At 41.0% G+C, this 13,603-nt stretch overlaps 1 protein-coding gene across 1 annotated transcript; it reads right to left on the reverse strand.

Moving 5' to 3' along the window:
• Positions 1-12,124: 12,124 nt before the first annotated feature.
• On the reverse strand, positions 12,125-13,373 carry LOC133837972 (kunitz-type protease inhibitor 2). Its single transcript, XM_062268886.1, has 2 exons — positions 13,051-13,373; positions 12,125-12,505 (listed from the first exon to the last, which is right to left on the reverse strand). Exons 1-2 carry the CDS (start codon positions 13,166-13,168, stop codon positions 12,318-12,320), a joined length of 306 nt encoding a protein of 101 aa, XP_062124870.1. The 5' UTR covers positions 13,169-13,373; the 3' UTR covers positions 12,125-12,317.
• Between the last annotated feature and the right edge of the window lie 230 nt (positions 13,374-13,603).

Raw genomic sequence — 13,603 nt, forward strand, 5'->3', positions numbered from 1 at the left:
TCGCTGTCGCACGTGTCAATGCGTCTTTGAATGCTCAATTAAATTTTCCTCGACTGATTTGGTGCGTCTGACAGTCTAGCCACGGCCTGGGCCCCCGAATTCAATTGTAATTGAGGTTTCGATTGGGCCGCATTTTGCATTTTGCGATTGAGATTAGGATTGTGATTTTTGCATTGGCCCTTGACCACGAGAAACGATTTGCCCCATGAGACCCGCTTGACATTTGCTTTGGATTTTTATTGGCAAAAATTCGCTAAATTCGAATTTGCCTCAGAATTGTGCGCTGGCTCATGAATTATTCACTGCGGCTGCAGTTTGAGTGGCCTTATTGATATCGTTTCGTTGTCCGTATGCTGGGTGGATAATGGGGAGCGGGGAAGAGGGAAGGGTTTGTGCAACTATGAGAAAAATATTGGCAACCATTTCTATAAGTCATGTTTACAAAACACTTACACAAGTCGGACACACAAAGTCCAAGTCTCGAGTTGCCTGATGAATGAATGAAGTTAATGAAAGTTTATTGAGCGCAAGGCGAGCACTTGAATGGCGACGGCAATAGCAATAGCAAACGGCATTGATTGAGGCATTGCCTGGCTGACTGATTGACAGATTGAGTGACTTTGCGAGCCCCATTTTGTTCGGGCTTAATGAATTTTGCCAGTTGAGCGGAAACGGAAATAATGCGCCGACATTTTGTAATGTGTGTGTATTGCTTAACAAAGTGGCTCACATGTGTGCGTGTGTGTGAGTGTGTGGGTGTGTCTGTGAAAGGATTTTACACGTGGCAATTGCCAAGTTTTCAATTGTGTCTGCGAGGCTCGGCTTATTGAAACACTTTTCATTTGCTCGCATCTCATTTGCCATCAACCTTTGTCTCAGTCATTAACCAGCAAATACTTCCCCCTCTCTTTTACCTAAACTTCCCACTCACACACACAAACAAACACACTCGTGTTTTTTATTGCTTTATCATTGCTTTGACGTCGCTCTCTTTGGTCTTATCTCTGGCCATTTTGCCATTGGAGTTTTCTGTGTAAAGTTTTTCTTTGCTTTCCTTTTATTTGCCACTTTCATTGGGACTTGTGCTCGTATTACATTTGCGATCCGAACAACAAATTTACATGCAAATAACTTTCTCAACTTTGGCACTTCACATGCCGCATCACACACACACACGCACACACAGCTGTGTGTGTCGCCTCAATTGCCACTTATCAGCTCATCGATGAGGTTGCTAAAAGTTTTTGTGGCTCATCGGCTGCCTCAAAAGTTTCTTTTCACTCGCATTTTTTTCTGTGTTTTCTGATCGGGTTTGTTTCTTTATTTTATTGGCAATCGACAGATATGTATCTGGTTATTCGGGCATTAATATGTGATTTTAATACGCACATTAGTTATGCCAAATCCAAAGTCCTTTGATGGCCCTAAAGGGCCGACACCTTCCCACTTCCTCTCTCACACATGCACACACACCCACGCAGTTACACAAACATGTGTCCGGTCAACATTTGAGCTATGTTGCCGCAGAGTCGAATTAACCGCAGCCTAACAGCACCAGGGGCTGACAGCAGTGACTGCTTTAGCTTGGGGGTGACTGACTGACTGGTTAGTTTACCTGGCCGTAATCATAAATAACGACAGGAACCACACACCGCTGCCTGTTGCCTGTCGCACAGATCCTTTGATGCACTGCACCACTGTGATTTGCTGTCGCACGGACTTAATGTGAATTATTTGTATTGCGGTCAAGGCAAGGTGACTCTGACTGCCTGCCTCTGGCTGCTCAGTTGACACTTGGCCCGCATCCGCTTCACTTATAATTGATTTGCTAAGCCTCAGAGTTGGGCAATTAAAACGCAGTCGCGCGCTATCAACGCGTCTGGTCCCTTGCTGGTTCCCTTGCGGCATTTATTTAAAATGCATGGCATGCCACGAAATTTGCTATGCAACGCGTAACAAGCTACCAAATTGGGGTTAGCCAAACACAAGCTGCAACGCGCGTTTCCCTCCCAAGTTTTCAATTTCCATTTGCGCGCTCAACTTTAACATTGCTTAGCTTAAGCAATCGAAGCTTGAGAGCTTTCCGCGCTGTTGTGTTGCATGTTTTAGAGCCCCCATGCGGTGAACTTATCGCTTTATCGCTCTCCCTTTGCCCTTCCCCTTCCCCTTACCCCTCTGCAATTTGTATTTGTTAATTTTGATTTGTTTGCTGCATTCTGTATTATACGGAACTGAGAGGTCCGCTTTGCCTGTTGCCAATGCAAATTGATTTCCCCGCACCTCCCACCACCCACATATTGTAACATGTTATTTTTGCTGCTGTTGTTGTTGTAATTGCCGCTGTTTGCCATCCAATTTCGTTTGGCTCTGTTTTTTGGCAAGTAAATATGCGTTTCAGCAAATATTTTTACTTGCTGAGTGTTCGGCGTGTTTGTTTGCTTTTTTTTTTCTGCTCGCATACTTATTTCATTTTTAATACCCTGACGAAAGCGATTGTAATAATGTATTCTAATTTATTACTCTCGACTTTCGAAACTTTTGCTGTTCTTACACAGGAAACTCATTAATAAGTAATTATTTAATTCTTGCAAAGCCTGAACTTGTCAACTTGACTTTTGTTATGGGTAATGAGTTAGTTTGAAAAGTGATTGCTTATGCAGTATCTGCCAGTCGAGCATGCTGAATAAACCAATTGCTATTCTTGTTTTCAGGTTTGTTTTTTTTTTGTTTTGAGTTGGTTACTGTCAAAATGTTTGCTTTTAATTCCGGTTACTTCCAGTGTGCACCATTTTAATAACGATAACAAACTGACAGCAGTGGCAACGCATCAGCAATTTTCAAACCGGCGGTCTTAGGATTTATTTACGAAATCAATATGACACAAATTGCTGGCAGCTTACACGCCATAAACGCTTCTTGATTTGAGCTGCGCTCAAAAGTAGGCAGCACTTTTTTATACTCGAATAGTTGACTAAAGATTTTTAGCATTTGATAGATCTCCCAACGAAATGAAAAAATGTAATATAATAAATGTTAGTACTGATTTAATATATTATGATTAAGAAGAATGAATTAAACCTATGCTTTTTTTTGGTTTAGTTAAATTAAGACATGGAAAGATAAATATGCATTATTTATTTTGGACACTTTAAATTATTATATTGATTTCAAGCTCGAGTAGTTGACTTTCACATTAGATTGATTAATATACCTTATTTAGTGACTTTAAATAATTTTAATGGTTTACATAAATTTAAGCCCAGTGAAACTACATATGTGATATAAGCATTAATACAATTTTACATACATCCGTTTGCTGTGGCAAACACTAGTCCCTCAACGAGGACGAAGTTTTGTGTAGTATTTTAAATTAAAGTGCGCAGAACTTTGCAGCAAATTAAATTACAAATATTGATTTTCAAGCAAAGTTGATGAGCTAAGTTTATAGTGTTATGCATCGCAAAATTCGAGTCTGCAGTTTAAAATACATTAAAATGGCCAATATAACATAATAACGATATCTATAAGTTGTGCTTAGCAGAGATAATAAATTTTAAAGAGGTATGAATTTTAATTAACGGCAGTAAATATTCAGATATTTTTGCTTTTATAGCGTAGTAGATGAGTCCACTAAAATAATATTAATGTTGGGAAATTAGTTTTAGTCAAAAGATTTTATTTGCTATTTATGTCTTCGGGCACTTCGAATTTGAATTCAAACTGCATTAAATAAATAAATGTGTAGCTGATTTTCATTTAATTTGATTTGTAGATAGAAGGCAATATATTGCAATATAAATTGTTCTAAACGCATTCCAATACTTTGTCCTCATTTTAATTTTATCTCATTTTAATTTCAATTTAAGCCCAAATGTAATAAATCTATGTGCACCGCCATTGGCACTTTAATAAGCTGGTAATTAAATTAGAATTTAAATGTTCAATGGCTAAATGTAAATGTATATATCTCTATTTAAAAATGCATTAAATGTTAGGGCAATATATCAACTACTTGCGGATATAATGTATAATTTAAAAGCGCATAATTTATTTACAAGTTCTCGCATGTACAAGAATGCATCAACTAATTTATGTGACTCGATAAATGAATTCAGTTGGACAACAATTTATGTGTGTGAGTGTGTGTCTGTGTGTGATATGTGATTGTATGCTGTCAACCAAAGTGCGTGAAAAGCGGATGTAGCAAACCGGAAATGGCAATAACAAACAACAACATGAAGTAATGCGGCTTTCCACCTTTCTGCAATGCGATACGCTTGGCCATTATTTGTAATTGAGCTGCTGTTGTTTACATTTATAATGCAATTGATTTCCTTTTGTGCCCTTCCTTTCTCGATTCCCATTCGTTAAAGAGTCAGCGCATAAAACGCTGAATATTTCATAGAATCCGCTTGAAATTCATTTCCAAAAACGATTTTGTGATCATTGCTATTGCTGTGTACTCTCTCTCTCTCCCTTTCTTGTTGTCCTGGCTGTCAGTGCCTTTTTAATATTTCGTTGTTGACATCTCTCGCCGTGTATGTTGTCCTTTCCCCATCTCCCTCCTTTCGCACACACACATTCACAGATAATTCCATTCCTCTTACTCGCTTTATCTCTGTCGGGTTTTTGTTGTTGAATTTCATTAAAATTTGCGCCCATTTGCCATAATTTGTATTTCTCATTTTTTTTCTTATATTTTTTCATATTCTTTTTTTTTTTTTGGTTGTCATACGAATGACAAACACGCCCCGTCGCCCATGTTACCGCACAACAGTGAGCGCAGCGCAGTCGGCGCTGAGGCCGTGCCACAGATGAGCTTGACAAGTAAATGAAAAAATATACAAAAGACTCTCGCATTTTGTGCAGCGCAATGTATGCGAGCTATAAGTGAACTTTAAACAAGCAGAAGAGCTTTGGCTAACAATGATAGACGAAGACATACGCTAGATAAATGACGAGGATTGCTTAAATTAATTGCTGTAGAATTTTAAATTAATCAAAGTTTCGTTTCTTTGGTAGTTATTTATTTATTTTATTTTTTTTATTTCTATAAATTTTAGTTAGTTTATTTACTTTATTGATTTACTTTCGTTATTTATTTTTTTTTTTTTTTATTATTTATTAATTTAATTTTGTTTTATTTGTTCCATTTTCTTTTTATTTATTTTATTTTGTTGATTTATTTCACTTGTTTAATTTATTTTATTTTGTATATATCAATATATATAATATATATATATATATATATATAATATATATATAATATATATATATATTTACTTTATATATTTTATTGATTTTATTATTTTGATTTATTTTATGCAAGGTATGAAATCGTGACGCATTTCTAAGAACTCAACACTTGACGCACCATTTGTTGCGAACCAATGAAATGCCAGACAGTGTCAGATCTGACGGCAACTCGACGACCCCGTTACGACCACATTAAACACATGTGCATGCATACATACATATATGAGAAAGAATATTTCATTTGCGTTTGCCGTGCAGTCTATTAACCACGCAATGCGCTTAAAGGTGGCCAGATTTATTTGCTGTGGTTAAAGTTGACACTGATTTTTCATCGATTATGGAATGTTTACTTAATAAATCATAGCACTTACTCTCGCAAGAGAATGAAAAGACAAAGAAAACGACAGAGAGAGAGAGAGAGAGAGAGAGAGAGGCAGATAGAGTAGTGTGGCAATGTGGCAGATGAGACATCACTCATACGCACTGTTGACTCCGGATGCAGGCAACTTATTCATTTATGCACACATGCACGATACAACGTATGCGGATATGCTGCTGTGAGTATTTGCCATCATTAAACACTGCCAACGTTCATTTATAAGAGCTAATGCTAATGCATTTCGCATTAATTTCGAAACACGACACTTGGCAGCAGCAAGATGCATGCGAAAATGAAAATGAATTGCTTGAAATTAGTTAAAACGCATTTGACGTTTTCTAAGTTTGGCCTCAAACTTTGCACTGCCGACACGTGCGTGCCAAGCGAGCTGGGAGCGTGGAGCGCTGCGGAGGGGAGGGGAAGGTATGGATATGCTGGCATTAATAGTTATACAACAACTGACATATTGATAAATGAGCGCATTTTCGAAGCACCATTTCAGGGCTTCAACTACAACTACAACAACGACAAGAGCAAGCACGGGGTTCAACTATTTCAATGGCAAATGGCTTGAAGCGAGCGACGCAGCAGCATTGCTGCGAAAAATGACTTTAGTGCCAAGCGTGAGAATTTTCAACATTCGCTGTATACAGAAAAACACACACACAGCATCGTGTTCGGGGTGAGAAACAAATGCTTGCAAATATTTCTGCAGCTGTGATTCCTTTTTACTTGCTTCGCTATCGCTTGCCTTTCGCTATACGCACAACAACGCAAAAGTCTCGAGTGTGTGTGTAACATTTGCCAGCAATTTTTGTGCCTTTCGTTTCTCCATCGAACGCGCCACAATGAGTCAATTTTTTAACATTTATTTGACAGAAATTTTCATTTATTTTGCTTAGCTAAAAAAAAAAAAAAACAACAAAAACGAAACGAAATGAAGCAGAGAAAAATTTAATTAAATTGAAATTAATTTGACAGGATATTGCCAGCACCGCCAGAACTATTAATAATGTGCCATATGAATGAGCTAGCGCAGTGAGTGCCAGTGTGAGTGCGAGTGTGAGTGCATGTGAGGGCGAGTGAGTGTCATGGGCAAGACAAATGCGCGTGAAATAAATTCTCATGTTGCGCTTTTGAGGCTGCCCATCAAAATTGCACAAAGAAAGCCAGCGGAAGCGTAGCTGGGAAAACAGACCAAATAGCGAGAGATTCACTGCTAGCCACCGCAATTCCTGCTCCGCTTCCCTTACTTTCCCCCTTCCCCGCTCATACTTTCATCTGCTATGCTAGGCTGGCAGCAATAAATCATTGCATACGCTGCGGCGCACAGCATCCAGAGGCAATAGCAGCAACGGCAACAGCAACAGCAGCAACAGCAGCAGCGGTATATAATTAATTAAATTTCACTTTTAACAGCGCAGCCATCCACAAAAAGATCACACATCCGCGAAGCATTTGCCGTTATTAGATTGGTATTGTTGTTATTGGCGCATCAGTTCCCAGTCTCAGTCTCAGCATCTCAGTCGCTTGGCATTGACATACGCATACTAAATAAATAGGCTCTATAAATTTTCAGTTGGCGTAGCGAACGTGCTCGAAATACTTGGCTCTACAACATTTTTTGGGGTTCTTCTTCGTCGGCTTCACAATAATGCAAAACTTTCGTTTAGGTGCGCTATAAATCGCGTGCTGTTTCAGTTTTTGGTGACGCCTGAGCCGGTCGCCTTTTTGAACGCATGAATGCTGACAGCTTGAACAGTTTGTACAAGTGAGAGAGAGAGAGCGAGGCGTGGCATGTCATTTAAAGGTTGTGACCAAGAGCCAAGACCGAGTACCAAATGCCACGCGGCGCAACGTGCTTAAGTCGAATAAATAACACAACATTGGCGGACAGGCGGCAAACTGAATTTATGGCTAAGCACAACACAATGGAACAAGCAATTCTTTTAAAGCTTGTAATCGGCCAAATGGCAAATTAAATGAACTTTAAACTGGTGCCAAAATGAGCTAAATTCCCACTGACTGATTCAGTCGATTCTCTTGATATCCTGATTGACTGACTGACGGACTGACTGAGTGACTGACACGAGCTGGAGACAATGATGGCTCGATGGCTCAGTGGCTCAAGTGGGCGGCTCGATGAGAAGCTGTCGTCTCCAGCGTGCACATCGCTAGGCATTAGGTATGCATGCCATTGCCTCTCGCTTGTTGGTGGCGGATGGTGGCGCTGCCAAAGAGATGTTCAGCAGAAATGCGCCCAGAGAGATAGAGAGCGAGAGACAATGGGCGGGCGCACAACAAGGACGAGATCAGGCGGCAAAGGCGAGGACATAGATGAGCAGCGATGCGTAGCGGCAAATGGTAGCATCAGCCTCGATAATGAAGTTAAAAATTCCATACATACAAACACAGAATGACAGACAGACAGACAGACGAAGAGCGAGCGAGAGACAGATGCTTGCGAAGGCGTGTGACAGAGACAAGATTGCAGTTGTTGCTGCTGCTGTTGCTGTGCGGCATTTGTCTTTGGTATTTATGAGTACGTTGTCCTTGATATGCCTGTGGAATTACTAAATGTCCCTGACTTGACACTAACTCACACGTATAGACATGCGACACACACACACACACACACCCATACGCATCATCAGCCCTTCATTCACTCATTCATACATATATAAACACGCCCGCTTCCGTCTTCGTCTGCGTCCAGCACTGACTGCAGCATGTTTGCCTGCCACGCCCACAACAGCATCTCCCTTGGCAGCTGCACACGTACACCTTTTATGCGAATGTGTGTGTGACTGTTTGTGTGTATATATTTTTTTATCTCGTACGTGCAGCAATGTTCGCCCGATTCGAAATTTAAATAGAAATAGCATGTTGATGTTATTCGATGTAGGTTTATATTTAATTTAATATCCGACTCGAAGTCTCTGTGTATGTGTGTGCTCCATAAATATGTATTTTAATTTATTTGTATGCAACAAGCGACAACAAACTAACAGCATCAACATACATAAACGTATAAATCCACTCGACTGTACTCTCGACTCAACTCAAGACTTGCCTCGAGTTGTGGCACTTCCATTACAACACAGCCTTGCAAGTGACTCTCAATGTAAGCTCTGCAAAGAGATGCGTACAACCAGAAAGAAAGAAAGAGATAGAGAAAGAGAGAGAGAGACAATGTCTCTGCCATGCATTGCAATGTTGCTGCCTCCGAAAGTAAAGTGTGTTGCACCTTTTTTTCTTTACATGCTGTCATGCTGTTGTCTATGTTGTTACGTATACGCACCGATGGACCATCTAGGTGGAAATATCGAAAAATCGCAATATCAGCTAGCAAATATATATATACACTATAGTGTGTGTGGGATGTGTGAGCTTGAGTGGCAACAAGCGTAAGTTGGCTGCTCGGCTGATCAGCTAAGTGCAGATAACAAGTCAAGTGGTTTTCAGAGCCGCAGTGCTTACCATGTGTGAGTGGCTCTCAACTCAATGTATGTGTGTGTGTGTGTGTGTATGGGATGTGGCACCTGGAATAACAGTACTTCAGTTTGTGCATGAAATCAAGCAGAAAGAGAAACCAATTTGTGTGAAAATACAAAGAAGAAATGAAATTGGCCAAAGGGGTGACGTCTTGGCCATGACCGTGTTTGGCTTTGGCTTTGCCTGAACTGAGCTGAGCTCCACAGAGCTCTGTGGCAAACATTTGGTAAGACAAACTTTTTTAAATCGCCCAGCGCTAGGACGATGGCAATAAATTTCGTGACAACTTTTGACCCTCAACTCTCCCACTCTCGCTCTTTATGAAAACTTGTCGCAGGAATTTTAATTCAATTCGACATACAAAAAAAAAAAACAGTAAAAATCAAAGAGAAATCCCAGTGACATAACTAAGGCTCATCCACAAAACGAAGCATCTTAAAATTATTTAAACGGAAAAATAGTTTCAGCTAAATTGTTGCAAGGGAGGGAGGGAGGTACGATGGTGCACTCAAATGCTGTACGGTTAACCGGCTTGGGCAAGAGAGAAACTAACATTATTTGATCCACATAAATGAAGCCCAAAGCCAGTGGGGCACAGACACACACACAACAACCAAGCCCTGCTGCCAAGTTGCATGTTTGGACCAATGCAGGCTGCGTTGCGTGCATGTGTGTGTGTGCAAGGTCGCCTGGCCACTCAACGTGAGCGACTGTGACTGCGGCTGTAGCGGTGGCTGTGGCGGTGGCTGTGGCTGCGGCTGAGTGTGCGCCGCAGTGGAAATGCACCCGAATAAACACAAAATTTATATGAACACATATGGGCGTTGGGCTAAAGGGAATGCACACCACACTCACATACACGCACACTCACACGGGCACACACACACACTCTGCCTTTCAGTGAATCCTTGCACGTGTGTGGCAACAAAAGCAATTTTGTCGTTTCATGCAATCCTTTGGAGTAAAATGGGGTGCATGGCTTTAACACGACCTGCGGCACATTTTCGTTCAAGTGAAATTCAAAAGACTCGCATCACTAAGAGATACCCTGTTAATACATTCTACTAGTCTTGCAGCTTATATTCCTTACACTTGCATACCCTTTAGACTAAAATTCCAGGGCAACGGAATCTAGCCACAAATACATTTTCATTTTTCATTTGAGCAAATCGTTTTGCATAGCACACTTTTGTGCGCTTTGTCAAAGGCCTGGCAGGATACTGGATGAGTGCCCACAGAAATATTGCTGTTTTTGGTCCAAAGTCGGAAATCTGGACAGCCCATATAGCTGAGCCTCAGCTCCGCTCATACTCACAATCGCCCTCGTCATGATGTGGCTCATCAACATGAAAACTTTTTTGATTGACCAAGAGTACGGCGTCATTTTTATGGAGTGCAGTATATGACGTTCGCCGCAGGTCGACACTAAGAGCTTTTTTGACAAATGCTTCCCTCCCTTTCCCTTCCTTTCCCTTCCTTTCTACAACTGACTGACCTTTGGCATATCGAAGTAAAAGCACGCACACAAATATTCAACTCGACGGGAGTAGGAGATACATTTAGGCCGTATACTTGGTGAACTTTCTTTGCAAATGATGCCCACAAACTGTGCTTATCTGCGCCTCACTCTCTCTCTATCTCTGTCTTTCTCTCTCTTGCTGCCTTCGCTTTGTTGTGTTTTTCGCGATGGGCACATAAAACTCAATTGAGTCGTTAAATGTAAAAATTGTGATAAATAATCAAATTACACGCATTTGTTGCTCGCTCGCCAAGATTTGCTGCTTTCAATTTTTATGCCACAGATTTTTTGTTGTGTTTCCTTCTTTCGGTCGCGCCTTCTTTGTTCCGCCTGCTGACGCGGCGAATTATTTATGACCAGGCGTCGATTATGGTAAAGCGATTATGAGCCCTGTCAGCCAGTCAGATAATAATTTGTATTATATGTATGCGGATGTGTTCTATGGAGCTGCATTTTCAATTATCACGCATACGCCACGTGTGTCCTTTACCCACTTTCCAAACACAGCGCAAAACGTATGCGAATTGTGCGTTTAGAATTTCCAATTAGAACAAACTAATTTTGCGCAAATTGCCAAAGACTGTCAAAACTTTCCACTGCCAATCAATTTCGCCGTGCGAATCTTTTCTGTGCGTAGCAGGTGCAATTAAAGGCCACGTCCACGTACACACTCTCTTTCTCGTTGTTTGCACCCACATATGTGTGGGGTGGCTTTTTATGTGGCCACTTTTCGATGCTCGCACTCTTCGGGGTGTGTCTGTATGTGTGTGTTTGCTGTCATTTAAACAGATTAATGCGCTGCCGTCAACGGCGTGTCATGGGCGATGCCACGTTATGCCTTTGATTGGCAGTTTGTTTGCGTTGAGCGAGCAATCAAACAAAATGCCGACCGACGCACTTAAGTCTCGATAGGGTATTTACTCTTTGAGACGGAGGCAGGAGGTGAATATAATTTCAATTACTTTCGCTTTAACTATTTTAATTAGCCGTAAAATGATCACCGCCTGAAATGGCTAGCAGGCAAGCAGATACGATAGACAGGCCTTTGATGTGTCCCTGACATTTGCAGCGACACGTCCCGTCTGGCTGATGCTGCTTTTGCTCTCTTGTTCTCGTTATTGTTTCTTCTGTTGTTGTTGTTGTTGCTTTTGCTGCCATCCAGCATTGTCTCGCAGTGCGTCAGCACTAAAAGCTCACACTCTAGGCAAGAGCCTAAGAGTCAGCATTCGTATCTACACATCCACACATCGGCATCGACAACGACATCGACATGGGCATCAAAATCAAAGTCAACTGGCCATTGGCGACACTGTCATGGGGCATGTCATCGCGTTATTTGATACACGAGGCGTCAGCACACTGACAGTTTGCACATTTTTCGGACCAAGCCAAGTGCTGTGCTGCATATTCGATTGTCGTTGCTGTTGTCGTTGTTGTTGCCAGCTTACAGCACTCGACTGTCTATTTTGGTCGGCATTTAGCGACTATTGATTCGATCAAAGGTGAGAAACACTTGCGGCGGCTTCCTCTTTCTATTTGCTTTCAGTACTTAGACTAGACTTGTGTACATACAAACTTATCAACTAAGTGGATGTGAAACTCAGATGTAGAGATGTGAAACTTGTTGTGAATCGATGTGAGTGTGCGTTTCTCTCTCTGTGTGTCTATTTATTTCTTTCCACAGCGTGTTTCACAGCTTTCCTGCGTGCAGAAGCGATTCCGATTGCCATTGCAGCCACGATAGGAGAAGGGACGACAGGAGCCCTTATCGTAATACCAACGGGTGAGAGCCTTCGTCTGGTCCTTCCTGTTGCAATAGTTGCCCTCGTTACGGCCCACATAGCAGTTGACGTTGTCTGCAAAATGGACCAAGCGAAACGTTTGCTGTATAATTGAGCAATTAATTGATTAATCGATTCCTAGAAGTGCCCATAAATCCGGACCGGCATTATTGTTATTTGTTGTGCACTCCGTCGAGTGCCCTCATTTGTTGCAATTAAAATTTGAATGAGTGCTTTACGCGTACAATTTTGACATGATACCAAAAAAAAAAGTAAAATGAAAATCTCTAGCTATGTTTATATGCAAATAATTCTATAGAAAAATTGCGAAATACGACTGGCGGAAATATTTTTTGGCAGTGGTTAGCTAAATGGACGAGTGAAGAGCTTTTGGCCAAATGTTTGCTGCTGCAAACTGCAAAATCAATGTATATTTCTGAATGAATGCATTCACAAAAACCTAAAAACATAAACCTGTCTTTAGCATATTATTTCATTTTGCCACATTTATTTGATCAAAGCACTTTGTGACCCATTTGATTGAAATAATTGCGGATATTTCAATCATTTTTCGATTTTAATTGGATGATTGCATTCGGTTGCTGGTTGCTTTTGCTTACTTAGTTCCTTGCATGATCCATCTCCAGATGCGGCAACATGGTGAGTCAACATTATGACAGACATCAAGCAGACACAGAATGCTAGAGAAAGCATTGTCATACTGATTGGAATTTTCATGTTTTCTTTTCTCTTTTTTTCACGCGCACTGAGATAATCTGCAAACAGCGAAAGACGAATCGAAGCGAATTGTGCGAAAAGATGAGCAAGAACTTTGTCAGCGTCTATTCCAAATAGTTTTGTTTGAGTTTATTTTAAGTAATTTGCGCTACTTTTGAGGGAGAAAAAGCGCGACGTGGGCCAACGAACCGAGCGAACTGAACGCTGTCCGGGGCGTACTTTCAGTTTATATACGAAATGCCGGAAATTGTGTCGAGATTTTGCCCCGAACTCGACACGAGCAACTGTGTCTGTTCCCATTTTCGTAATTCTATTATTCTTTTTCTGTTTTGTGTTTTTTGCTTCTAGCTTTCTTTGTTGTTGCGGCGAAAATTCGAAAATATTTCGAGCATTGTCCACTTGTCCAACTAACCAGTCAACCGTTCATCCATCCAT

The sequence above is a fragment of the Drosophila sulfurigaster genome, chromosome 2R, assembly GCF_023558435.1.
Source record: "Drosophila sulfurigaster albostrigata strain 15112-1811.04 chromosome 2R, ASM2355843v2, whole genome shotgun sequence".
Taxonomy (NCBI): domain Eukaryota; kingdom Metazoa; phylum Arthropoda; class Insecta; order Diptera; family Drosophilidae; genus Drosophila; species Drosophila sulfurigaster.

What these genes read in the sequence shown, in the direction of transcription:
- LOC133837972 (XM_062268886.1), bottom strand. Translation starts at nt 13,168, where the DNA reads ATGAAAATTCCAATCAGTATGACAATGCTTTCTCTAGCATTCTGTGTC. An exon ending in TGGATCATGCAAGGAACTAA is followed by an intron (nt 12,506 to 13,050) that starts GTAAGCAAAAGC and finishes TCCATTTTGCAG; the next exon opens with ACAACGTCAACTGCTATGTG.